The 27,916-nt window shown below is 37.8% G+C and overlaps 4 protein-coding genes and 1 non-coding gene across 8 annotated transcripts in view; 3 read left to right on the top strand and 2 right to left on the bottom strand.

Annotated features, from left to right (window-relative positions):
• On the top strand, positions 1–24,231 carry LOC111444349 (plasma membrane ATPase 4). Of its 2 annotated transcripts, none has more exons than XM_023082423.1 (15): positions 1–283; positions 1,755–2,111; positions 2,416–3,177; positions 3,261–3,383; positions 3,477–3,581; positions 3,672–3,816; positions 3,902–4,066; positions 4,155–4,393; positions 4,494–4,526; positions 4,618–4,699; positions 4,783–4,943; positions 5,019–5,192; positions 5,273–5,455; positions 5,668–5,897; positions 24,219–24,231. In XM_023082423.1, exons 1-14 carry the CDS (start codon positions 227–229, stop codon positions 5,869–5,871), a joined length of 2,790 nt encoding a protein of 929 aa, XP_022938191.1. In that variant the 5' UTR covers positions 1–226; the 3' UTR covers positions 5,872–5,897; positions 24,219–24,231. The 2 variants fall into 2 exon arrangements, with proteins under 2 accessions (XP_022938191.1, XP_022938190.1); XM_023082422.1 differs by lacking the exon at positions 24,219–24,231 and adding an exon at positions 5,931–6,358 and having other exon boundaries at positions 5,668–5,849.
• Positions 11,405–12,146, bottom strand: LOC111444354 (transcription factor bHLH146-like). The gene has a single exon (XM_023082437.1). The coding sequence runs from the start codon at positions 11,967–11,969 to the stop codon at positions 11,439–11,441; it is 531 nt and encodes a 176-aa protein (XP_022938205.1). The 5' UTR covers positions 11,970–12,146; the 3' UTR covers positions 11,405–11,438.
• On the top strand, positions 18,821–20,977 carry LOC111444353. The gene is made up of 3 exons (XM_023082436.1): positions 18,821–19,047; positions 19,140–19,325; positions 20,589–20,977. Exons 1-3 carry the CDS (start codon positions 18,902–18,904, stop codon positions 20,830–20,832), a joined length of 576 nt encoding a protein of 191 aa, XP_022938204.1. The 5' UTR covers positions 18,821–18,901; the 3' UTR covers positions 20,833–20,977.
• TRNAE-UUC lies at positions 22,139–22,210 on the top strand. The gene has a single exon. It is a non-coding gene; the product is annotated as a tRNA-Glu (tRNA).
• The window catches only part of LOC111444352 (putative glucose-6-phosphate 1-epimerase), an 8,036-nt gene continuing 3,119 nt past the window's right edge, over positions 23,000–27,916 (bottom strand). The window contains exons 6-9 of one of the 3 annotated variants that reach the window (XM_023082434.1): positions 25,017–25,119; positions 24,830–24,929; positions 23,726–23,977; positions 23,000–23,238 (exon numbers count right to left, since the gene is read on the bottom strand). In XM_023082434.1, coding sequence (XP_022938202.1) covers positions 23,763–23,977; positions 24,830–24,929; positions 25,017–25,119 — 418 coding nt within the window. In that variant the 3' untranslated portion in view covers positions 23,000–23,238; positions 23,726–23,762. Of the gene's footprint in view, positions 23,242–23,725; positions 23,978–24,012; positions 24,051–24,829; positions 24,930–25,016; positions 25,120–27,916 lie in introns of those variants that run through there. The other 2 variants (XM_023082432.1, XM_023082435.1) reach the window with 2 other exon arrangements.

The raw sequence follows: 27,916 nt of genomic DNA, 5'->3' as shown, positions 1-27,916 counted from the left end.
CCAATTCCTCACCCCTTTTCTCACACTCTCTTCTTCTTCACATTTTCTCTCTCATTTTCTCTTCTCCCAAACACTAATTTTCCCGGGAAAATCGTTACATTTCTCGGGAAAACGCTGAGAAAATTCCACTTCTGGAATCGATGATTCTTCTCTGAAACTCAAAAATTTAAAAAAAAAAAAAAAACCCAATTTTCTTTTTTTCTTGTGAAGAACAACTCGATTCAAGATGGGAAACGACACCGGTTTAACTCTGGAGGGGATCAAGAACGAGACGGTTGATCTGGTATTTTTCTTTCTTGATCCTGTTATTTTCTCGGGAAAATTTTAATTTTCCCGACCCCCAAACACCCCCCTTGATATCAAAATTATAGTATGTATCTGTTGATTATGGTACTGATCTGAAGTTATTGATTGAATTTAGTACTCATTTTGTGAAAATCTCACTGATTTAGAACAGAGAGTGTTTATTTTCCCTTTTACTTTCTCACCTTTTCTCGCCAGCCAAACAGATCTTTTTTTTTCTTTTTTTCTTTTTTTATTTCTTTAGCTGGATCTGAGCATGTGCAATACAGAAAAGCAATATTAGGGCTGTCTTTTTTTTTTTTTATTAAAAAAAAATTTAATTTTTTGATAATAAAAAATAAAAAAAACTGGGAATTAATTTTTTGATAATAAAAAATAAAAAAAACTGGGAATTTATGGTACTCTCCGTGGTACTTTTATTTATTTATTTTTCTGAAAAAAAGAGGTTTTTTTTTTTTTTTTACATTTCAACGGTTTTGACCCTACCTGACAATTACCCGACCCGCTTTGGATTCACCAAATTATTTTATATATTCCCATTTTACCCTTCGTCTTGCGGATATTTACGACCAACGCGCCACCGCCGTCGCTGTGGGACCACACGCGCCAAGCACGTGGGTTGTTTTGTGTTAATTAATTTATTATTATTTTGTGTGTGTGTGTGTGTGTTAATTTTTGGTGGTGGGGACCACTTGGTAATTTATAGTCAACGCGGCTGTGATTGGGGGTTTGACATCATCCCCGAGGGGTCGCCTGAATTTTCGTTCGCAAATATAAATTCTCTTGTCTCCTTTCCGAGTCCAACTCGCCAACTCGGCGGTGACTCACTTTTTTTTTTTTGTCTTTTTCCAAAAAAAAAAAATCGCTTTAATATATTAAATTACAAATTTAATCACTCTTTTTTTTAAAAAAATTAAAAATTATTAAACTAGAGTTAAAAATTTTAACTTTTAACTAAAAAAATTTAATATTCTTACAAGTATTAAAAATAAAATTTGTTGTTTAACAGCTATAAATATTTTAAAAAGCAATTTCATTTATTTATATATAAATATCAAGTTAGGAATTACGACTCTCCGTAACCAGATGGTATTGATCACACTGAATAGGCTCTCATATTAGTTATTGTGGGACCCCTCCCAATTATTTTGGGCATATTATATATATATAATATTTTAGTGGTTAGTGTTAGATGAACCCGTCTCTCTACAATGGTATGATATTGTCCACTTTTAGTACAAGCTCTTGTACCAATGGAGAGAATATTATTTGATTATAAACCTATGATCATTCCCTAAATGAGGTGATGTGGAACTTTTATCATCCAACCGTTCTCATGTTTGACTTGAACTCGTAATGGGCCCTTAGTTTTGTGAGTAATGATGGTTTAAGATTAATTAGTATTTGATTAGCTAAATCCATAGATTTGGGTGTAATTTGTATAATTGCAGGAGAAAATCCCCATTGAAGAAGTGTTTGAGCAGCTGAAATGTACAAGAGAAGGTTTAACATCTCAAGAAGGGGAGAACCGTCTTCAAATCTTTGGGCCCAACAAGCTAGAAGAGAAAAAGGAAAGCAAGATTCTGAAGTTCCTTGGTTTTATGTGGAATCCCCTTTCATGGGTCATGGAGGCTGCAGCTATCATGGCCATTGCCTTGGCTAACGGAGGCGGTAAGGGACCGGATTGGCAGGACTTCGTCGGTATCGTGTGTCTGCTGGTTATCAACTCCACCATTAGTTTCATTGAAGAGAACAATGCTGGTAATGCTGCTGCTGCTCTTATGGCTGGTCTTGCTCCTAAGACTAAGGTTAGTAGTAGATATCAATTCATGGCTTGTTGGGTGACCATAGATATCAATTCTTCATGGCTTGGTTGGTGATCATAGATATCAATTCATGGCTTGTTGGGTGATCATAGATATCAATTCTTCATGGCTTGTTTGGTGATGATAGATATCAATTCATGGCTTGTTGATAGATATCAATTGTTCATGGCTTGTTGGGTGATCATAGATATCAATTCATGGCTTGTTTGGTGATCATAGATATCAATTCTTCTTCATAGCTTGTTTGTTTGTTTGGTGATGATATGATATGATATGGTATTGATAGGTTCTGAGGGATGGGAAATGGTGTGAACAAGATGCAGCAATTCTGGTACCAGGAGACGTGATTAGTGTCAAATTGGGAGACATCATCCCGGCCGATGCTCGTCTTCTGGAGGGTGATCCGTTAAAGGTGGATCAATCTGCATTGACGGGAGAATCGCTTCCGGTGACGAAGCATCCAGGGGATGAAGTGTTCTCAGGTTCAACTTGCAAACAAGGAGAAATAGAAGCTGTTGTTATTGCCACTGGTGTCCACACCTTCTTTGGAAAGGCAGCTCATCTGGTTGACAGCACCAACCAAGTTGGTCACTTCCAAAAGGTTCTCACTGCCATTGGGAACTTCTGTATCTGTTCCATTGCCATTGGTATGCTGATCGAGATCATCGTCATGTACCCGATCCAACACCGTGCCTACCGAGATGGAATCGACAATCTTTTGGTTCTCTTGATTGGAGGAATTCCCATTGCTATGCCTACTGTCTTGTCTGTCACTATGGCTATTGGATCTCACAAGTTGTCCCAACAGGGAGCTATCACCAAGAGAATGACTGCCATCGAAGAAATGGCCGGTATGGACGTCCTCTGCAGCGACAAGACCGGAACGCTCACGCTTAACAAGTTGAGTGTTGACAAGAACTTGATTGAGGTATTTGTCAAGGGTGTCGACAAAGACCATGTCGTTCTTCTTGCTGCCCGGGCTTCTAGGACTGAAAACCAGGATGCCATTGATGCTGCCATGGTCGGTATGCTTGCTGACCCGAAAGAGGTACGGTTATCTTCGTTCGTTATTCGTTCACCACACGCTTTCACTCAATCACAGTTCTTTAAACACGTCTTGTTCTATTGCAGGCAAGAGCTGGCATTAGAGAAGTTCACTTCCTCCCATTCAACCCTGTCGACAAGCGAACTGCCTTGACTTACATCGATTCCAACGGTAACTGGCACCGTGCTAGCAAAGGAGCTCCCGAGCAGGTACACGTCGTATTCATATTCGTATTCGTATCAAAACAATGTATGGATTAGTTGATTACCATGCCTTATAACCTATATGATACTTATGAGCAGATCTTGAGTCTTTGCAACTGCAAAGAGGACTTCAAGAGGAAGGTGTTTTCTGTAATCGACAAGTTTGCCGAGCGTGGACTTCGATCGTTGGCTGTTGCTCGACAGGTTCGAATTCCGCTCCTCCATCGAGTGTGAACTTTTACTTTGATGATTGAACCATCCTTTGATCATTGGTTCTTGTTATGTTTTACACAGGAAGTTCCTGAGAAAACAAAGGAGAGTCCTGGTTCTCCATGGCAATTCGTCGGTTTGTTGCCTCTTTTCGATCCTCCTCGACACGACAGTGCTGAAACCATCCGCCGAGCTCTCAACTTGGGAGTGAATGTCAAGATGATTACAGGTGATTCCTTCGTCCTAATGTATCGAAATCCTTCTCCGTGATGTTCTGTACGTTAACATTCGACCCCGACCAACCTCCATACCAGGTGATCAACTTGCTATTGGAAAAGAAACCGGCCGAAGACTCGGAATGGGAACGAACATGTACCCGTCATCTTCCTTACTCGGTCAACACAAGGACGAAAGCATTGCTGGCCTCCCAGTTGAAGAGTTGATTGAGAAAGCTGATGGATTTGCCGGAGTGTTTCCAGGTGATTGTTGTTAACGCTCGAACATCGATTATATGCTACATTTTTGTTTCGAATTCACTAACGTTTTCGATATTAACGCGATCTCTAGAACACAAATATGAAATTGTCAAGAAGCTGCAAGAAAGGAAGCACATTTGTGGAATGACAGGAGATGGTGTCAATGATGCCCCTGCTTTGAAGAAGGCTGACATTGGTATTGCTGTTGCTGATGCTACTGATGCTGCACGAGGCGCATCGGATATCGTTCTAACCGAGCCTGGATTGAGTGTTATCATCAGTGCCGTGTTGACTAGCCGAGCAATCTTCCAAAGGATGAAGAACTATACCGTAAGTCACTCCTTTCGACACGTAAATCGCTAGCTAACTCGACTCACATGTATTTGTCCAAGCACTTGACCATGTCTCCTCTTCTCTTTTGTCTCTACAGATTTATGCAGTTTCCATCACCATTCGTATTGTGGTACGTATGCAATCCTCGCTTAAACTCGGTTCGATAGTTACTATGCTCGTTTCATCAATCATATAATTTATATTTCATTCGTCTTTTGCAGTTTGGTTTCATGTTGATCGCTCTCATTTGGAAGTTCGATTTCTCACCGTTCATGGTTCTAATTATTGCCATCTTGAACGACGGTGAGTTAACGATAAACCGTCATTTATAGCTCGAAAGAACCGAAACAATCAATATTGATGCCCTGCATTGTTCTGTTTTAAAGGTACAATTATGACAATCTCAAAGGACAGAGTGAAGCCATCTCCATTGCCTGACAGTTGGAAACTCAAGGAGATTTTCGCCACCGGAGTAGTACTCGGTGGGTACTTGGCGTTGATGACGGTTATATTCTTCTGGCTAATGGACGGAACCGACTTCTTCACTGTATGTTTCGTGCGCCCAGCCTTTACTTTTCGGAATCATATAAAGTTTTAGTACTTATAACTCGTTACAATGTAGGATAAATTCGGTGTGAGATCGATTCGTCATAACGAAGACGAAAAGATGGCTGCTTTGTACTTGCAAGTGAGTATTGTTAGCCAAGCTTTGATTTTCGTAACTCGATCACGTAGCTGGTCGTACGTTGAGCGTCCCGGACTTCTCTTAGTCAGCGCTTTCTTCATTGCACAATTGGTAAGAACACACTAAAACTATGCAAATTTCACTACTTGAACTATGTCTGGTAGCTAAAATGTTTTTTTGTTGTGTCGTAGGTTGCAACTGTGATAGCTGTGTATGCTGATTGGTCATTTGCTAAGATCAAGGGCGTTGGATGGGGATGGGCTGGTGTCATCTGGCTTTATAGCATTGTTTTTTACATTCCGCTCGATATCATGAAGTTCGCTATTCGATACATCTTGAGCGGAAAGGCGTGGGTGAGCATGTTAGAAAACAAGGTACGTTTTTCTTTTCGTCCTCGTCATTTAGAGAATGCAATATCCCACGTTAGTTGGGGAGGAGAACAAAACACCCTTTATAAGGATGTGGAAACCTTTCCCTAGTAAACGCGTTTTAAAGTCTTGAGGGGAAGCCCGAAAGGGAAAGCCCCAAAAGGACAATATCTGCTAGCATAAAATTGTGTGCTTATGGGTCGTGTTTGTGCAAATAGACTGCCTTCACTACTAAGAAAGACTATGGAAAAGAAGAAAGGGAAGCTCAATGGGCACTTGCTCAAAGGACACTACATGGACTTCAACCACCCGAATCGACAAACATCTTCTCCGAAAAGAGTAGCTACCGAGAACTCTCTGAGATCGCCGAGCAAGCTAAGAGACGTGCCGAGATTGCAAGGTTAGATAACACATCACTGTAACATTGTGTCTTTGGAAACCATTTATAGTATTCTAATCACATCCTTTCTCGTTGTCTTAGGCTTCGTGAGCTCAACACGCTCAAGGGTCACGTCGAGTCAGTCGTTAAGTTGAAGGGGCTCGATATCGACACGATCCAGCAGCACTACACAGTGTGAGAAGATTATTACTCATACAAAGACACGATGAATTAATGAATTGTGAATCACTTTGTTGTGCTAAGGAAAGAAAGAGAATGTTTGAGAGAGAGACAAAGAAACAAACAAAAAAAAAAAGTTGTCCTAATTTCCCAACCCTTTCCAACATACAGAGAGCTTGTGTGCTTGCCTTGTAATTTTCTTAGTTTTTGCCTACTATTTTATGTATTTTCAATGTAGTAAGATGCAAAAAAAACCGAACTCGGTTCGGTTTTTTAACTCCTTACCATAATGTCGAAGCAATGTGTTTCGTCAATTTAAGCATTAATTCAAATTTCTACCCTTTTTTCTATGTTGCACATTTTTTCGTATCGAATTACTTGAACGTTAGAAAGTTCTTATAGAATCTACCGTATCGACCAGTTTTCACGAAATTTCTTACTTTTAGCTTCAAACTTTCATTGGTTTGGGCCGAAATTGTTGTTTTATTTAGAAGGTTGAGATTTGAAAAGAGGGATAGATGGTGAGATTGAGCCCCACCTCGAGTTCACATGCTCCGGTGGGATGATTTTTACGAAAATATCCCAACCCCTGAACATTATTCCCAAAATGCCCGGAAAGTGATTCATCCTTTACGTTTGCTCAACTTCCTTCGACCCTTTGATGAAAGTCCTAGTTGCTTGGACCCTACAGACCTCAAACTCCTCCCTATACGCATCTTTGTGGATAGACTCCGACGAGCTGGCACTAATGATGATATGAATTTTTTCATACATGAGTAGGGAGACCCAACGCATATCCTGTAAACGAAAAAGTATTTAAATCTGCGTACATCTTAGATCTGATAACCAAACGGCGGATGGCGGAGAGTTAGTGAGTCATAGAATGATAATGGCTGTCTTTTCTCTAAAGACAAAGGAAAGGAAATGGCAATTGCTTTTGTGGTGACAGATCAAATATTGCTGGCCAATGCTGTGATGTTGGACCCATCTTCTCATCATTTTTGCCACATTTAAGTTCACAACTGGCTATGTTTAAATTAGGGTTTTTTTTGTGTTGATTTTACTTTTAAAAAATGGAAACGAACAAATGAGAATATGGTTCGTGTAATTGTCGTTAGGTGTATGGAAACCATTCGGTACAAGAGTCTGGATTCGTGGGTTCTGTAGCAAAACAAATAATCAAAAGTTGGCTAAGATGTGTCTGCTACGAAGAGGTTTTCACATCTTCATCTCCAACCAACGTGGAATCTCACAATCTAGCTTCTTGAAGGCCCACTGTCCTCGCTAGCACACGGTTTAGTGTCTGACTCTAATACTTGTGACAATCAAAATCTATCGCTAGTAGATATTGTCCGTTTTTGCCCATTACATATCGTAGTTAGCCTCACGATTTTAAAATATGTCTGCTAAGGAGAGTTTTTCACATGATTATCTCCAACCAATGTGGGATCTCACAATCCACCCCCTTGGAGGCCTAGTGTCCTCATTGGCACATGGTTTGGTGTCTGACTCTGATACCATTGTAGGTCAGAACCTACCACTAGCAGATATTGTCTGTTTTGGCTCGTTACGTATCGTTGTTAGCCTCACGATTTTAAAATGAGTTTTCTAGGGAAAGGTTTCCACACCGTTATCTCCAACCGATTTGGGATCTCACAATCCATCCCCCTTGGAGATCCAGTGTCCTCGTTGGCACATGACTTGGTGTTTAATTCTGATACCATTGTAACAATCAAAACCTACCGCAAACAGATATTGTCTGTTTTGGCACGTTACGTATCACTGTTAGCCTCTCGGTTATAAAATGCGTCTGCTAGGGAGAGGTTTCCACACCCTTATTTTCAACTGAGATCTCATAATCTACCCCCTTGGAGGCCTAGTGTACTCGCTAACACACGACTTGGTGTCTGACTCTAGTACCATTTGTAACGGTCACAACCTACCGCTAGCAGATATTCTCCGTTTTGCCCCATTACGTATCGTCGTCAGCCTCACGGTTTTAAAACACGTCTGCTAGGGAGAGGTTTTCACATGCTTATCTCCAACCAATGTGAGATCTTACAATCCACCCCCTTGGAGGTCTAATGTCCTCATCGACACACAATTTGGTGTCTGACTCTGATACCATTTGTAATAGTCAGAATCTACCGCTAGCAGATATTGTCCGTTTTGGTTCGTTACGTATTGTCGTTAGCCTCACAATTTTAAAATGAGTCTGTTAGGGAGAGGTTTTCACATCGTTATCTCCAACCGATTTGGGATCTCACAATCCATCTCTCTTGGAGACCCAGTGTCCTCGTTGGTACATGACTTGGTGTCTAATTCTGATACCACTGTAACAGTCAAACCTACCGCTAGTAGATATTGTCCGCTTTGACCCGTTACGTATCGCCGTCAGTCTCACAGTTATAAAACTCGTCTGCTAGGGAAAGGTTTTCACACCCTTATCTTCAACTGGGATCTCATAATCCACCCCCTTGGAGCCCTAGTGTACTCACTGACACACAGCTTGGTGTCTGACTCTGATACCATTTGTAACCGTCACAACCTACTGCAAGCATACATTATTCGCTTTGGCCCATTACGTATCGTCATCAGCCTCACGGTTTTAAAACGCATCTACTAGAGAGAGGTTTTCACACGCTTATCTCCAACCAATGTGGGATCTCACAATCCACTCCCTTGGAGGCCTAGTGTCCTCATTAACACACAGTTTGGTGTTTTACTCTAATACCATTTGTAACAACCAAAACCTACCGCTAGTAAATATTGTCCGCTTTAACCGGTTACGTATTGCCGTTAGGCTCACGGTTTTAAAACGCGTCTGCTAAGGAGATGTTTCTATACTTTTATAAGGAATGTTTCATTCCTCCCTCCAACTAATATGATATCTCACCAACGTTGTTCTTATTCTCAAATTTATTTTCTTATTATTCTTTATTTCTACTTTCCTAATAAACTTCACATTTAATTTAGATTGATTCTCATTTTGAATATTTAGCAAGTAAAATAAATAGTAAGATATGTATTTTTTTTTTTAATTCATATTCCAAAATAGAAAATTGATTTGGATTCTATAATTTATTGTTATAATGATTGATTTTTCTCCATTGTCATACCCTTTATTAATTAAAATGAGGCATTTATATATATATATATATATATATATATATATATATATACAAAATTGCATAATAAATTTATTTGTTAAAGGAAATCTTTTGTAACGCTCTATATTTTTAGGTAATAAAATTAAGAATTTGAGTAGATCAGTGTTACAATCTGATTTTTGATGCTTTGAATCTCAAGCGGTAATATGGTAAAATAAAAATATGGTAAAATTTTGCCCACCTTACAAAAGAACAACACCACAACTAAAATCAAATCGAAAATCAATTAAGTGTGTTGTCAAGTTTATCACAAAATGGAGATCAGGGTTTACAAAATGGAGATTAGGGTTCGAGATACAAAATATAAACCACACAAAAAAATCCAAAATTTACAGAACAACTGATGTATTGGAAAAACTCCTTCTGTGACCGTGCAACGCCCGAACACTCCCCCATCTCGATCGGTAGGCAATGAATACCTAAATTAGAAATCTAGAATGGGCTGAGTATGAAAATACTCCGTAAGCAGCCTACTTATATCTTGGTACATTGATACATATTTTGTTAGGGAGATAATCCTATCAATCACCTAAAGCACGGAAACATTATCTAAACATTCATGCAAGTTCAACGGGGATTAATCAACCGGAGCATAGACCATAACATCTCATCCTAATTCAAGTTCAATTAAATTTAGTAAAGCAAGAGTTGAAATGGGTGAAAAAGAGGCTCGCACGCACTGTCACGCCCCACCACACATGAGTATGTCACACGCTTCTAGTTGGGTACTTGCACTTAATGTGTGACATGCTTCGCTTTTATTTTTGCAAATTTCCTTGATTTTTTTCCTTTGTTCGTGCTTGACATGTGTCATTTCCTTTCCTCGAGGTCGCGTATTCAATCCATGGGTGAGTCGTTCAGCAAACAAATTTTCAATCCTTTTTATCTTTTCTCGAATTCATCGCGGTTACGCTAAATTTTTTTCTTTACATTTTCAACTTTTTTACCCAACTTGATCCAATTTGGTTCCAACACCATTTAATTTCGTTAGCTACGGAGGAAAATAAACGTGTTCAAATTTGGGTAAAAACTTGTAACTTACCATTATTGATGATCGATCAGAACTCGATCTTCCAGTCCGTTTCTCCTCCAAGTTTCTTCATAAAAGTTGTGCGAAATTGCTTTTTAAAACATGTTCAAGTAATAATCTAACAAGTCTATAGTATATGGATAAAGATGGGTGTCTTATCCGAGTAATACTATTGATACAAACCATTTTGCAATTTATCGTTCATGTGGAGACATGTGAGTTGAAGTATCCTATACCATGAGTTTGTATAAAACTATACCATGAAGTATTTAATTTTTGTTATAAATCCGTTAATTGAGAAGATTAATGTTTTACAGAATGATCATATAGGATGCTAACTCCGGTCTATATATATATATATATAGAGAGAGGTTTGGAAATTGAATTTATTTTTATAATATTTAAAATTGAAGTATTTGGCTATTTCATAAAAAGTTGATTTATGAAAAAGAATATGTCCCTAATCTTTTGAATATTATATTATTTGTTTAGATTGACTTTGGTGTGATTGGTCAGTCTTTGACATAGACAACAGAATCCAACCACACAAATTCTTTATACAATTCTCAAAGGGGTTGACTTTTCTCCTCAAACTTCCAAGAATCATGGTTGAAAAGTCAACGAAATCCAACAAAAGAATTTTAATTAATGATACAACATTTCTAAAACATTTAATTAAAGTCTCACCCCTTTATTATTATTATTATTTTAATATTTAAAAATCTTAGTCAATTTTTTTTGAAAAAATCCTATTTTTTCTTTGGGGTTCAAGATTATAATACAAAATTCAAATAGGAAAAAGACATAATTTTTTTTATTACATTAGGTTAAAAGCTAGGTCAATTTTTCTCGTAAGGGACCTGAGCCTATTGCTCGGGAGAGTTAAAAAAAGGAACAAAAATCTATTGAACTATCGAGTAAATTTTTTGGAACAGAAATCTATTGAACTGTCGAGTAAACTTTTCGAAACAGATGTACGATCCACCTAGATAATGAAATTTTATCTGTTTGTGTATATATGAACAAAAGAACTGAATAGCAACAGTAGTACGAGAATTATTTCCATTTCCTATCCGCTTTCTTTCGCTCGATTTTGAGATTCAAAATTAAATTAAATTAAAATTTTCAACAAAAATAAATTAACTGAAAATTCATATATATATATATATGTTCTTTCTTTTCCAAATAGAAATCAACAAGAAAAAATTGAGAAGAAAAAAAAAAGGAAAATTAATTTGTGTTTGTATCAACCAAACATCTAAGAACATTGACCTGCAACTCAAGACATTTTATATAACTCTCAGTTTGTTTGAACAAATCATCTTCTTCCAATTCTCCATTTGAACCACCCGGGACGATTTTTCTCAGCTTCATCAGCCCATTTTCTATCTTTCGTTCTTCGTGTTCTTCGCGTTCTTCGTGTTCTTCGTCTTCTCTCTCTAAATTTTCTCGAGAAAATTTCACCCTTTGGAGAGAGAGACCAAACCCATTACTCCCATTGCCATCTTCTCTTTGAAGAAGCTTCTTTTTAAGAGCATTGCCCCATGAAAACTCAGTTGCTGATTGAGCCATTGCCATGTCAACCTCAAACTTCACAAGCTTCTGAAAATTTTGTTCTTGATGTTGTTGATGATGATGAGAGATTTTGGGTAAAGATGTCATCAAATATTTGACATAGTTTCTTGCAAACATGGTGTAAGCAAGTTTGTTTGGTTCAAGGGAAAGAACCCTTTTTCTTTTTCTCAAAATTTGCCTTCCCATATCAAAGATTTTGAGGAATTTAGGTTGAAATGGGTTGGAATTTGATGAAGAAATGGGTGTTGGAAGAGAGGAAATTGGTGGGTTTTGAAGATGAAAAGCAAAGGGAAAGTGTCCTTTTATGTAGGAAAGAAATGAAGCATAGAGGAGAGTTGAGAGAGAATTTCAAACAAAAGGGAAAGAGTGGTGGTTGATATAGTTGGAAAAGTGAAAAATCTTATCCCAAAATAAAGGGTTTTTGGTGATGGTTCGATTTTACATCGACACGACTAATTTTCTAATCTATCTGTTTCAGTTTAATGTTCGTATGATACTCTAATTGTGTATTGTTTAACCTCTTATGTTTCTTGTTAAAGTAGGTGTAACTCAATGATAATTGACATGTAGTTCAGTTCTAGTTTAATGTTTGTATGATACCCTAATTGTGTATCGTTTAACCTGATACGTTTCTTGTTAAAGTAAACATAACTCAACGATAATTAACATGTACTCATTTTCTTAAGAGTAGAGGTTCAAATCTTCGTATCCTAAAGTTACTGTACTAAAAAAACCGACCCCGTTTCATTATTTACTTGTTAAACGTTTAGGTTTCTTATTGAAGAAAGCATAATTAACAATAATTGACATGTACTTCTTTTCTTATGAACTGAGGGTTAAATTCTCGTACCCCACGTTTGTTGTACTAAAGAAAATCGACCCCATTTCGTTACTTGCTTGTTAAAAGTTTAGGTTTCTTCTTAAAACAATTATAACTCAGCGGAATTGACATGTACTTCTTTTTCTTAAAAACAAATGTTTAAATCCTCGTACCCTAAATTTGTTGTACTAAAAAACCCGACCCCATTTCGTTATTTACTGGTTAGACGTTCAGGTTTCTTGTTAGCAATCATAACTCAACGATAATTGACATGTACTTCTTTTCTTAAGAACAGAGGTTCAAATCCTCGTATCCTAAATTTGTTGTACTAAAAAGCCCAACCCCATTTCGTTATTTACTTGTTAAACGTTCAGGTTTCTTATTAAAACCAAGCATAACTCAACGATAATTGACATATACTCATTTTCTCAAGAACAGAACTTCAAATCCTCATACCCCGACCCTCCCTCTCGCATTTTGTTAAACCAAACACGTTAATGTTAAAAAGAAATACCCCAAAATTAAACATCCGAGCTCTTAAACACACATGATAGAATTCCGAGCAAGAGAAAGATTTTTTATTTTTTCTTTTGAAAGGGTTCACATGGCGTCACATGCATGGCTACCTGAAGAGGGTCCCTTTATCCATGTGCATAAACAAACAAAGAACACCCAAACCCCACTTTAAATGCCTTCACATGACTCTTCTCTTGCAGCTTCTCTATATATCATCAATTCATTCTAAGCCCCTTTATAGCTCTTCTTTATTTACTCTTTATTTCTCTCTCATTTCAAATCAAACACAGCTCATTCTGCTATTTCCCACCTCCTTTTTTGACCACAATGTGTATCTCTCAAACTCTTTCACTATGCTTCGTTTTGTGGACTTATTTGTTTGTCCTTAATCGCCCTTTTGTAAAAGGGTTTGGTCCCGGTTTCGGGTTTGTTTGAATACCGATTTTGTCCTTATGCTTTTGGCTTTTGTTCGTTGTTTTTCTTTCTTTGCAATCCAACATGTGAGGAGATTTCTAAGATATGCGAAGAAAAAATGACTTGAGATTGATCATAATGATTTAGTTTTTAGTTTTTAGCTTTTGAATAAAAATATGTTTGTTTCCGTAACGTTCATATCTATGTTTGAAAAAATATAAAAAATTAGACCTCGTTTGATAATTATTAGATTTTTACATCAGTTTTCAATTCCACGAGGAATTCTTAACCAACCATAGGGGGGAAACCCTAGCAAGTACGAACTTCTCTATAGAAAAATCTGCAACATAAATATGACACTTATTGTGAGGTCCTACATCGGTTGGAGAGTAGACCGAAACATTTTTTATAAGAGTGTGGAAACCTCTCCCTAGTAGTTGTGTTTTAAAACCTTGAAGAAACGTAAAAAAAAAAAATACAATATCTGCGAGCAGTGAACTTGGGCTGTTACAAATGGTATCAGAGCTATACACCCGTCAGTGTGCCAACAAGGACGCTAGCCACCCAAGAAGTGGATTGTGAGGTCCCACATCAGTTGGAGAAGAGAACAAAACATTCCTTACAAGGGTGTAGAAACCTCTTTCCCTAATGCGTTTTAAACTCTTGAGGAAACCCGAAAGGAAAAGTCCAGTTATATGTAGCTTTAAGTCTCAATCTTTTTCTTCTTTTTTTTTTTTTTTTTTTTGATAATTTATAGGAGAAGAATCAAACCTCGTAATCAATTGAATTATGCTCAAATTTCCCTCGAAAACTTAAGGTTCTATAATAATTCAAGCTTAAAAAACTATGATAATCCACAACAGCTACATTGGGTATCTCGTAGTGAACAAAGAGAGTACGATACTTCACTGCTTTGGATGCTTCGACTCGTTATCCAAGTTTGGAGCCAATACCCAAAACCCACCACATATATGTATACCCCATATTCTTGAATGTGTTAGAAGAGCTAGGCCAGGCCATGATGGCCTAGCAAGTGTGGCTTAGAACCATTTGACAATTAAAATGGGGAAGCTCCAAAATATCTCGATGTCTTCCACTTGGGACCTCAAGGGAAGAGCCAAGAGAGGAAACAAAATCTTTCAATGATTTAGGGCTAACAGAGAGCTGCATGTGCTGAGTGAATAAAACTCGTACACTCACACTCACACACACTTCATTGCTATAATGTTACATCTCACCAGCTGCATTCAATTTTAACCCCTATTTAATATACGATTTGGCCCATCCAAGTGATGGTTGGTTGTCTCCATTCGACGCCAAACGGAATCACGATTAAGAATCTTCGTGACTTGGCGTTCGCATGCATGCATGTTTACTAGATCTGTATATCGAGATCGTGTGAGAATGTTTGGGATGACGACGTCGATTTAAGTGAATTATTTCACTTATTTAAGTTTGTTGGGTGTGACCCACGATTGAAATTGTCAAAACAAACAACTGAAATAGAAAGAAAAGTGATATCCCACGTTGGTTGGGGAGGAGAACGAAACACCATTTATAAGCATGTGGAAATCCAAGTTGGTTGGGGAGGAGAACGAAACATTATTTATAAAGGTGTGGAAACCCACGTTGGTTGGAGAGGAGAACGAAACACTATTTATAAGGGTGTGGAAACCTTTGCCTAGCAAACCCATAATGGGGAAGCCCATAACGGAAAGCCCAAAAACCTTGAGAAGAAGCTCAGAAGGGCATGAGCATCGTTCCGCTGTGTAACTCTAAAAGATGCAACCTTTCCCTAGCAGACCCATAATGGGGAAGCCCCATAACGGAAAGCCCAAAAACCTTGAGAGGAAGCTCAGAAGGGCATGAGCACCGCTCCACCGTGTAACTCTAAAAGACGCATTTTAAAGCCTTGAGGGAAAGCTCGAAAGGGAAAGCCTTCTGTCATGTGTACAGAACAACTTGAGGGGAGGTTGTTCCCTGAAGGGGGTGGACATGAGGCGGTATGCTAGTAAGGACGCTGGGTCTTGAAGGGGGTGGATTGTAATATCCCACATTGATTAGGAGGAGAACGAAACACCATTTAAACCCTTGAGGGGGAAGCCCAACCATCTTTCTAATTAAATTATTAAATTTGGTCCACAATTTGACAACTACGGTGTAAAAGTCAAACGACACGCATGTTTTGAGTGAAAGCCTTCGTTGCTTCCATCTACATATCACTTTTAGCCTCGACTTCGCTTGCATCATCAACATACGCACTCACATCACCAATATGAAGGTTGGCATCCGTCCATGTTTCAGCTCTACTATTCGTGTCTAGCTCTATATCAACTTCATTGTATCGACTGATTATCTTCTTAGCTCATCTCCTTCGTGGATCTCTCCACTCACTATGTCCTACACTCGTGTCATTTGATTTCTCCACCCCTCGTCACTATTTCCTCGTTGTTCGACCGACATGACTCGACTTGGGTGAGTTCAATCTCCATTTAATTTTCCATTTTGGTTTGAGTAGGATTTCAATTTCATTTAGTTAGCCTTAGATCTAAAGTTGCCTCACTGTCGTTTTTTTTGTCGTTGTTCTATGTGGGAATTCATGGAGTGGTAATTGCCATGCATCATTCGCCTAGTGGTCTCCACTATCAATAATGCACATGGACGAGAGTGCGCAAGAGAGACACCGCTAGTGTTTCGTTTCATCTCACATTATAGCCAGTGGAAGAATTCATGTTTTGATGGCTTCAGGTCAGTCTCTTGCTTGATTCGATTCGGGTCAAATACTTTTAGAGTTGTTTTTTACACTTTCGGAGGCGTTTAAGATTAGACTATTTTATGTCAATCAGGTGAGCCAATTTCTATAATAGAATTCTAAGTTGTAATTGTAAAACTCCGGAAGTGGAATTCAATTTAAAGCAGTAGTTTTAAGTTAGTATCAAGGGAGCATAGTGCTTTCGGCTCACGCCAACCAAATAAGTGGTTCTATGTTGGATGCTTATAGGCTTGTCTAAACGACTTCTATGCTGTATGAATGACATCTTGTGATGTTATGATGTTTGATATGTGAGATAGTGTCGGGACTTGATTCTTTAGGTTTCAAAACTTGAACTATGACTAAAAAGATAAAACCAAAAATAAATAAAAATAAAAGGTAAAAATTCGATAAAATTTAAATCAAATAAAGACATACATTACATACAAAATAAAATCCAATTACAAGGCAGTGTTGTTCAATTACTACAAATGGAAAATCGAGTTTGAGATACATTTGCAAAATGAAATTCAAATTACTCAAAATATGAAAATAGACTGAGGCTTCGAAATGTCCTCATTTGTAACCGCATAGCTTTCGAACGCTTCCCACCTCGACCGATAGTCGACAAGCACCTAAAAAAGAAATGAGAAAGAGATGAGTATAAAAATACTCAGTAAGCAACCTACTTGTAAGCTCTTGATGCATCCTTAATCTAATAGGTATCCACCAGCTTAACTCTAGGTTATCTGAGGCTCTGGGTACCTCGAAGTTCCAACAATTCTCTAGCTGCTCTCGGACCCACTCTAGATTTGGAGATAGAGGTTCACCATTTTCTAGGGTAGTGGATCTGCCCAGTGAAAAGTCTCATCTCTGAAGTTGATCAAGATTGAGGATATCTATTTTGAGCTTTTGAATCATTCAATTTCATCCAAGGAAGAACAATAGGTATGAATTTGAGGTTCTTTGTTGTTTTCAGAGGAATTTCAAGTAAGTTTTGTAAAGGAAGTCGGAGTTGATCAGACCAAAGAGGGGAGATGTGTGCAGTTGTTGGAAGAGGACACATGTTGGGCATCGACGATGAAATATGTCGACTAATGGGGGAGGAAGAGTGGCTAGGCTACTGCATGAGGGTGTGCCTGCGTCTGGTTGGAAAGCAAGGACTCACAAGTGACCTGATCCAAGATTCGCAACCGACCAACCCATGACTCGTGACCCGTCTAATCACGCCAAGTCGTGACGACATAATTGGAAGGAAAACCACATGCCTCTAGGTTTGAACATAGGTCGTTGGAGCTAGAAGAGCCAATCGTTGATCACCACGAGGCACCAGCACAACACACGTATCCGTCCTTAGGCACGTGACGTACTCACACATGGGGAACCCTCCACGTGCGTGACTAGGTGCGTGAGCATGTGATTGACTCTATTTTACTCCATTCGACCTTCGTTTATCAGATTTCACCCCAGTGTTACTGCTAACTCTAATTTTACATCAACTAAGACATATCAGAGAAATTTCAGAAATTTTAGAGGTCCTAATATGAGGAAAACCTAGCTCGAGAAGGTACATGACAATCATGAAAGTAACCACATGGATTTTAGGAAGTAATACTTATAGGGATCACTCGGATATACATGCATGCTAGTAAAACCAAACTCTATGTAGATAGATTTGGTATGACCCGAGCCCAACACGATTGAATAAGTATGGGATTAGTCACTCTTGTTATTAGCATAACTCGATTAATCTTTGCATGACGTAATGGACAGTTTTTCTACTATTTATGCACAATCGTGCTAATACAAAGGATGAAAATTGTGTATCTGCATTTTGGGTGTTGAGCACGTGTGACTGAATGCATGATTTACCATACATTAACTTTAGGTGATTGAATGTGTGAATCTCCCCATAGAAAATTAGTAGTAGAAATAGATTAGGACTACAGTGAGAGCGTCAATTTGGCTGAACTATGATCTAGAATGGAACGCCTCTAGTAGACTGAGCACATTAGAATTGTAAGAGACGATAGAGGGTGTGGTCGCTAGTACTCTTCACCGATCTAGACTTAAGAAACTTGGATATGTGAATTCATGTCAAGACCACCAAACCACCCTGGAGACCTAGACGACCACCACAACAACCCTAGAAGACAAAGGTAACCCTTTAGGCCGATAGTATCTGCAACAATATTTGCAGAGCTTTCACTTTCCTTTCCATTCTGATACGATACAGTTGAGTTAGGCGTGAGGTTGATTAAAGACATGTGACTTGATAGTTCGCTTGAATTACTCTACACGGTCAATCCATCCGAAAATTGGGCATTGGTCATGCAGGTAGGATTGCGCACCCAACCTTGGGTACTACATGGACTATGGGATGGGCTCGCCAACAAATAATACTTGTAGGGATGACTAGGACGAGAGAGAGAGAGAGAGAGAGAGAGCCATTGGTTCAAAAATCTTGAAACTCCCAATGAGAAGCTGAAATCCTTCCACGTGGAAACCTCACAGTCACGAAAATCCCATTCTCAAATCCCAAAACCCCTCACCAACACAAACAAATCCCTTCTTCTCCGGTCCTCCATTGAAGTACACTCCAATCTTCCCCTCACCATGTCGTTGGCCTCATCGCAGCTCAGCTTTCTCTCCACCACCCTCTCCTTCTCCTCCGCCCCCACCCCTCGCCGGTCCAACAACATCCTCCATTCTTTCCATCCTATAATCGCCTCTAAACTTCCTCCCCCCGCCGATGATCCTAAGTAAGTTCGATTCCGCGATTTCGTTTCAGTTTTGAGTCATTTAGGTTTCTGATTGATTGATTGAATCGATTTCTGGTTTTTTTTATGTGTAGTGGATTAGAGAGGGGAAATGAGAATCGACTAGCGAAGCTTGCGATTGTTACTCTGGCGGCTGGGGTTTTGTCATTGGGATCGGTTCATGATGCGTCGGCCGCTAAGACCGGTGGCCGAGTTGGCGGCCAGGCGTTCCGATCGGCGGCTCCCCGGTCTTCATCGCCGAGAATCAATAACAATTCCAGGTATCAAAGATTGCTAGTAATTTGCTTTGAATTTTGTTAGTTGAGTTGATGATTGGCTTGAACTTTGATGCTCTGTAGAACAGTATATGAACTGAAATTTATGAAACTATTACACAAATGATTGAGACTACATTGAAACTACAAATTATAATCATGAGATTTCTAGAAAAGTTAACTCAGAATCCATTTTAAATTTGATGGATATAATGTAAACTAAATTTGAATAGCTAAAAGTTTAAAGATTAAAATAGGATGAATTCTATAGTATAGAGACCGAAATGATAGTTTAAGTAGACCTTCGCAGTCAAGAGACAAGAGAACAAAATTGTTCTTGTACACAATCTAGATGAAACAAAAACGTGTATTTTTTTGAAAATTACTTCATTTTGCTCGACTACTACTACGAAGGTCAAATCTTATACCTATTTATCTAGTAGGAAAATACGTCAAAAGATGTCAATATCGATTATCAATACATGTGAGCTTTCACCCCTGTTTGAATACATTAATGTATCAAATTATTCATGTATCTCAACTATTCATGTATTCAACATGTGTCTAGATTAGTTCAAACCGTATTAGCCATGGAAGGCTCGCTTCTTATGCTATAATCATTGCCCACACCTTAGAGTTTGAACTTTAGAAGCTTGAAAGATATCTCTAAACGGTTTACGCCCTTACTATAAGGGTCACTTTTGGGTGAATAAGAGTGTGTTTGAAATGACTTCTAAAGTGTTTAAAAAGACATTTTTAAATATAACCGCTTGTTTCTGATCTTACTTCTTATGCTATACTCATTGTCACACCTTACGAACTTTTGGAAAAGGCTTCCGCTACAATACTCTAAGAACTTAGAGCTTGAGCTTTAGAAGCTTGAAAGTATCTTTAAACCGTTTAAGTTTTTACTATAAAGTCACTTTTGAGCGAGTAAAAGTGTGTTTGAAATGACTTCTTAAGTGCTTAAAAAGACTCTTGCAAGTACAACAGATCGTTTATGATATTGCTTCTTATGCTTTACTCATTGTCCACACCTTGCTAACTTTTGGACAAGGCTTCCGCTACAACACTCTAAGAACTTAGAGCTTGAACATTATAAGCTTGAAAGATATCTCTAAACCGTTTAAGCCCTTACTATAAAGGTCACTTTTGGGTGAATAAGAGTGTGCCTAAAATGACTTCTTAAGTGCTTGATAAGACTTTTTTAAATACAATGAGTCGTTTCTGATCATGTTTCAAATCTATGTTATCTGTTTGATTCGACAGGACAAATATCTACATAAACCCGAGAGTAGCGCCTCCTCTAGTAGGTGGGTATGGTTATGGTGTGCCATACTATGGAGGAGGATGGGGATGGTCACCATTTTCATTCTTTGCACCAACCCCAAGTGTAGCTGTAGGCATTGGAGGAGGTTTTGATGTTCTTGTGCTCTTCATTTTTCTTGGAACTGTTGCAGCTTTTGTGAGAAGGTTCCTTGGAGGAAGAGGAGAAGATGATGATGATTATTAATGCTGCTAAAGATCTTATGAACTTTAGGTTTTTGGTGGGGAGATATACTTTTTGTTGGTAAAAATTGTCACATAATGTATTTTTATGTGGACAAACTTTTTGTATTCACAAAGCATATAATGTATAAAATGTATAGTTATTTATATGACTTTTTTTTTTTTTTTGGTACTGAAATAATATGGAAATTCAAAGAAATTAAGAAGAAAATGTGATCTGATTTTGGAAAATGTTTGAATGCAGTCGAAGGTAGCGAACCAGACGATGACATGTGTTAGTAGAGAGGAGGAGGGGCACGTCGTTGCTAGCAAGGACACGTGTCAAGTTGGGAGACGCTTAACACGTCACAACGCTAGTAGCAAACCCGAACCACTAACTCGAGAACCAATGTACAACCTAGTTTAGCACCTACGACCCAACCTACTTTAGAATCGTCAATTCGCATGCATCACGTGTCGCGACCAGAAAATCAAACAAAATTAGCACTCGGGGAGTCTCGAATGTACACCCTAGGAGCTAAACATGCCAATTCCGCACATGTCATTCCCTGGACGCGATTAACCTTCCTCAACCACATGTGGTTACTTGCACGTGGCCCCGCGCGTGCAACCTACCCTTCGCGTGTAAAAGCTCATGACACGAATGGTGAGGTTTCCACACCCTCAAAATTTTAAAACGCATCCATCAAGGAAAGGTTTCCACACCTTCATAAGGAATGTTTTGTTCCCCTCTCGAATTGAGGTGGGATCTCACATTCCTAGACCCTAATAAAAACACATGATAACTTATTGGGTTAAGAAAGCAATAAGAGCCTACAAGTAAGTTTCTTTCCGAATATTTTTGTATTTTTTTCCTTCAAATATCGGTTTGGGTAGGGAGGGGCTCAGAAGCTGCGTTGTCACATACGAGTGTTGATTCGAGGTGTTAATTAGTTTGTATTTTTTTGTGGATAGTTTTTTTTATTCACTTTATATCTCGTTCCCAATAAATAACTAGAACAACACCTATTTTCCATTATTTTTTATTTGGATTTTGGTTTTTCAACTATAGAATTATATTGCTTTCGTCTCATCTTTTAGTCCTGGTCCGGAATCGAAGCCTAAAAAAATCGAGTCATAGCAATAATATTAGCCATACTTGGAGATTTAGTTCTATTTTTAATTTTTTACAAACAATTTTTGTTAACTTTAATTAATAGTTCTTTTTTATTAAAAAAGAAAGAGAGAGAGAGAGAATCTGATGGACGATGGAAAACTTCGTTATTATTAAAATACTAGTTTAATATTAAAATTTAGATTTAGTAAACAAATCCGTTGTCGTCCAGCGGTTAGGATATCTGGCTTTCACCCAGGAGACCCGGGTTCGATTCCCGGCAACGGAACATTTTTTTCTTTTTTTTTTCGTATTTTTATTTACACTTTTCTTATTTCTTTTAGTTGATGGAAACATGAGAATTTTCAACAAATTTAGAAGAGAAGCTGCTTTTGTACTCAACCTCATAACTCCAAGAATATTTCAATTTTCGTTATTACTACGGATTGTATGGTACCTATACGATGCCTTCAAGTACAATATGAATTGAATCCAAGAAATCGCTCGCAACAAAATTGACCTTTGAAGTATGAACTATGTTTCGAATGATATCAAGTTGTCAGTTTCATTATTAAAACTCACCCAAACGAACATCGGAATTACTCAAGATTAAGTCTTTCCTAATCATTCTATCTTCAAAATCGACCTTATTCAAATATGGTCTCATTTCATTCATGTACCCATTTTTTACTCAGGTGTCACATAAACATTGAAAAAATATTATTACTATTAGTATATAAATAAAATTGTCAGACAATTTTTATCCATATGTCGACAGTAGGTACATTTTAAAATTTTATAAAGATTTCAAAATTGTTAATATTAATTTTAAAATTTTCATTAGTACTCACTTTTTAAAAATGTTGAAATGTGTTAATAAAACTTTTTAAATTTCAATATATTCTCGAAACAATTAAAAATTAATAGAGTGTTTCTCAAACAGAGTACTAACGGCTTTCATCCAAAAGGATATTTTTAATTCTAAACATGTTTATATATAATAAGATTACTAATTTGGAAGGTAAAAATGAAGAAAGAAAACAAAGAACATAATAATAGAGAAAGCAAAACAATTACATGAATTTATAACAAAATGGTAAAGGTAAATATGGTTATTTACCAGAAAATATACTAAAATTTTATGTTCATATGAATTTTAGGAGGCCATAGCCATCCACACAAAAGCCACATACAGTTCTATTTTACTCTCTCCTCCAAAATCCATCTTCCAATCCAAAATATGGAAAACAAATAAGAACAAGAGAGGGCAGAGCAGATTCTCCTGCCAACATCCACTACTTATTTCAAACAATTCACCTGCAACACACAACAATGCACCAATATTATTATTGTACCTGAAAAAGGAGACTCAATCGATTCGATTTCATCGTTTCAAATTATACTATTGAGAGGAGTTTAGTTACTTAAATCCGAGTTTGAGATGACTCATGAAAAGTACTTTTACCCCATGAAAGCGGAAAAGAGTATCTTTTCTCGAACGTCGTTCCAAACTCGGCTTTAGAACTCTTTGAAACTATTAGTAAACAAGTAAAGCAATGCCCACAAACGTGTTTATGGGCATGTTTTATAGTGATTTTGAAATGGTTCAAATCACTTTTGTCGTATTCAGAATCACCCTCAAACACGTTTTCATTCAGTGGATATCGTAGATCTCTTAGTACCACCCTTTTTAAGCAATGTTAACCACAAATAATCAGTTTTTTTCTTAGTACCTTGTCTGTGGAGCAAGACTAGCTGAAAAATATGAACAGCCATGATAAAGCCAAGAGAAGTAAAGTGGTACCTGAAACATGAGCAGGAAAACAGAATGATGAAGTTTTTCAGATGCCATGGAGGACTTTGTGCGGATCGAGCTGCCCGCTACAATAACTTGAGGGAACAGCAGAGAGTTCGAGTCTTCCTCTCCATTCTTCGCCAGGTTTCAGTGCAATAGGCTTTTCGATGGCAGCAGCCTCCACACACAGCATGAACTTGTACTCTTCATCTCCAAAGTCAGCCATTGCCTTTGCTTTCTTATCCCAAGGATTCCAGACCACTGCACCAGTAAAATACCAATGTCACCTATTTATTGCCTTGGCTTTCTTATTTATCCCAAGGATTCCAGACCACTTCCATTGCCCAGCCATCTTTTTTTTTTTCAAAAAAGAAACACTATATCATAGAAGTAATGAAATATTCAAAAGGGATGGAGGCATCCATGGAAAATCAGGGTTACAAAAGAAAATAAGACATTATTCAGATCTTGAGTGTGAGATCCCACGTCAATTGAGGAGGAGAACGAAGTATTCTTTATAAGGGTGTGGAAACCTCTCAAAACCTTGAGGGGAAACCCGGAAGGGAAAGCCCAAAGAGGACAATATCTACTAGTGGTGGGCTTGGGCCGTTACAAATGGTATCAGAGGCAGACACCGGGTGTTGTGTCAGTGAGGAGGCTAAGCCCCGAAAGGGGTAGACATGAGGCGGTGTGCCAGCAAAGACGTTGAGCCCCGAAGGGGGGTGGATTTGGGAGGTCTCACATCGATTGAAGAATGGAATGAGTTCCAACGAGGACGTTGGACCCCGAATGAGGGTGAATTGTGAGATCCCACATCGGTGGGGGAGGAGAACGAAACACCCTTTATAAGGGTGTGGAAACCTCTCCCTAGTAGACGCATTTTAAAAACTTTGGGGGAAAGCCTAAATAGGACAATATCTACTAGCAGTGGATTTGGACTATTACAAGTAGTTCCCAGGACAATTACAAGTAGTTCCCAGACAGAAGGATCAAGAACCAACTATGACTGATGATAAAAGTGGGGAGGCTATTGTACGTCTCAGACTCGCTCGTTTCTGGTGATCACAAAGGAAAAGAAAAGAAAGAAATAAAACAGACTTGGGAATTTCTTACCAGCATCTGGAAGTCCTTCCTTTCGAACCACAAAAGTCCTCTTCTTCTCATGATCCAGAATTGCAATCTTAGTAGGAGTGCTAAGATATATCTTGTCCACCTAATTGAACCCAAACACAAAAGAGAACGCCTGAATAAAATGCAATGACTAAGAGAATGAGAAGAGATATACAGTACTTGAACTCACTTCTGATTCAAAAGTTAAAGCATCCCCCTGTTCAGTAAAACGCTCTCTATGTTGCAAGTTGTCAAGATAGTCCAAGGTCTCCAGACCTTCCACCCGAACTTCACTGGCCATAGGCAACTATCTCTCTTAGATACAAGATAAACGAACTTTGAATTACTCTCAACAAATTTTCAAATTTTCAAATTTTATTCTGCCCATAAATGAAAATGAACTGCAACAATAGATGGTTTACCATAAACAAAAAATAATAATAATAATAAATAAATAAAAAGAACTTTTCTAAAATGAGGAATAAAAAGGAGACCTGAGGGAAGCAAAGTTGCACAAAAGATGGAAAAGATAATTACAAGAAAACCCTTCAGAAGAACAAGGAGCCGAAAAGAAAATATCCCTTTACAAACAAAACCATAAAATCTCCTAAGAAAGAGATGAGATTCACTACATCAAACATTTCCCTATTAGATCATGGATGCACAAAACCAAGAGAATGCAAGGAAAAACAACTACACCTATAGAAGGCAAGATAGATGCCACTAAATGCAACCTTGTCAAGGATAAACGATGCAAATGAGAAAGGATATACAAAGGACTCCCTCCCAAACTGTGTTCTTAACATTCCCAATAAAGGATTTCATAAACTAAGAGAAGAAAGGAAAAACGAACGAAATCGTAGTACAGAGGTTACTAAATGTGCCTTTAAATCCACCACTAGTAATATAATTGAAGGGATGGAAACCATACTTGTTCACAATAATCCTATGTCAAAGAGGGTCAGGCTCCAAGAGAAAACTCCTCAACCACTTAGCTAAAGGTGATTCATCGTACAATCTCAAGTTTCCTATCCTCAAAACCCCATGGTCCACTAATTTTGACACTACCTCCCACCTCAACAAGTGAGAACCCCCACTCTCCTCATCTCCTTCCAACAAAAAAAAAAAAAAAATTCTCATGAACTTTTCAAGCTCAAGCTAACATAATCAAAGACTTTAAGCAGGGATTGGAATTTCGAGACCCATTCATAACAGACCGGACAAGTCAGAAGAGTCGATCAGCCTCAGTTTGAGAAAAACAACTTCTCAATGATGAACGACATTTTTAAATCTTCAACATACAAGATTCCAAAACGTCAAGCTCTTGGGATTGTGACCAAGAGAAGTCCCAAATGAAAAGAAGTGAAGCTACTCACATCACATCCTACCGAATAGGCCCACGCCAATAGCTTAGAATCATCATAATTCAACCCAATGACCAAATACTTCCCTCTATTAATCTTAAGGCCATAAATGGATTAAGAAAAAACAAAATACGGTTAAGATTAACAACATTATCCTTGCGAAAGCAAAATATATATTGTGTCATCAGCAAACTGTAGATGCAATAACGCGTTTCTCCACTCCCCTAGAGATCAAATGCTAAATCCATGCACCACCAACCAAAAGAGGAAAGAAGAAATGTGGTCTCCCTACCTCAAACTTCTATCCTCTAGGAGCAACATCTTACCCCTTGGTTTAACTATTATTATAAAAGAACGGTCTTCCTACCTTAGACCTCTAGAAACAAATATATTACCCCTTAGCTTACTATTAACAATAATATAGTAATCAACCGTTCTTATACAAACCAAATTCATGCTCACCATTTTAAAAAAGAGCATTTTTTTCATAGCATCTTGTCTAGAAAATCCCAATCCACATGATTATAAACTTTTTCAAAATCAATCAGGATATTGACTCCTTCCTACTTATGACGCATATAATCCTCAACAACCTCATTAAGAATAATGAATTTGATCCAAAATTTATCTTCATGCAACAAAAGCCCCTCAAGAAATAGAAACCATAGCGGGAAGAGCTTTATTCAACCTATCAGATAAAACCTCAGTAATGATCTTAAATATCAAAACGTAACCAAGATAATTGGTCGAAACTCTCTAACCTTCTTTTTGCTCCTTAGGAATCCAAAAACTAGAAGTTTTATTTGTGTGGAAGCGATTGTACCTCTCTCATAGAGATCACTAAAGACCTTCCACAAATCATTCTTCAAGCAATCTCACTTATCTTGAAGGAAAGCCATCATAAAGTCATTCAAAGCTTGCCACCTAACCTCTATTATAGAGCCAAAGACTACCTTACAAATCTCTTCCAAATTGAAAGGTGCCTCCAATTCACCTTACTAAGTTACCTTGCTCAAATGAATCACATTACTGAGTTACCTTGCTCAACAAATTTCAATTTAGAAAATGAAGGAACTTCAGGACCTCATAGAAGTAGTCTAGTTTAAATTACAGAAAATTTAAACTCGTTACTTGTACTTCCTCAATATTATACCAATATTCAGAGGTAAATCTAATTATGCAGATTATTTCAATTTGATTGATAAAGAAGGAAAGAGAAACCACAAGTGTTGTAAAGTTTCTCACTGAGGCAGTTGTCCTAGTTCACAACGTCAAATTTCTCACTCAGGTAGGTGTCCTAGCTTACAACGTCAGGTTACTCTCTCCCTCTCTCTCTCTCTCTCTCTGGGAAATAAAAAACATATCATTATTACCCAAAAAATAAAAAACAAAAAGGGAGGAAGACGAACCTCCAAACTAGCCAACATAGATACTTTTCCCTCCAATTGACTAGTTTATGAAAAGAAGACTAATCACACAAAGACTTTGGAAGAGTATACCATCTAGACATCCAAAGCATTACTTTATAAAAAGACTTGTTCAATAGCAAAAGAATCCTCAAAATTATATCCAAAGCATTGCTTTATAAAAAGACTTGTTCAATAGCAAAAGAATCCTCAAAATTTTCTCATATTTCTCTCTAACCAAATATAGCTCATAACACCACAAAAAAAAAAAAAAAAAAAAAAAAAAAAAAAAAAAAAAAAAAAAAAAAAAAAAAAAAAAA

The sequence above is a fragment of the Cucurbita moschata genome, unplaced genomic scaffold (assembly GCF_002738365.1).
Source record: "Cucurbita moschata cultivar Rifu unplaced genomic scaffold, Cmos_1.0 Cmo_Scf00006, whole genome shotgun sequence".
Lineage (NCBI taxonomy): Eukaryota > Viridiplantae > Streptophyta > Magnoliopsida > Cucurbitales > Cucurbitaceae > Cucurbita > Cucurbita moschata.
This window is presented reverse-complemented; position numbering and strand designations above follow the sequence as displayed.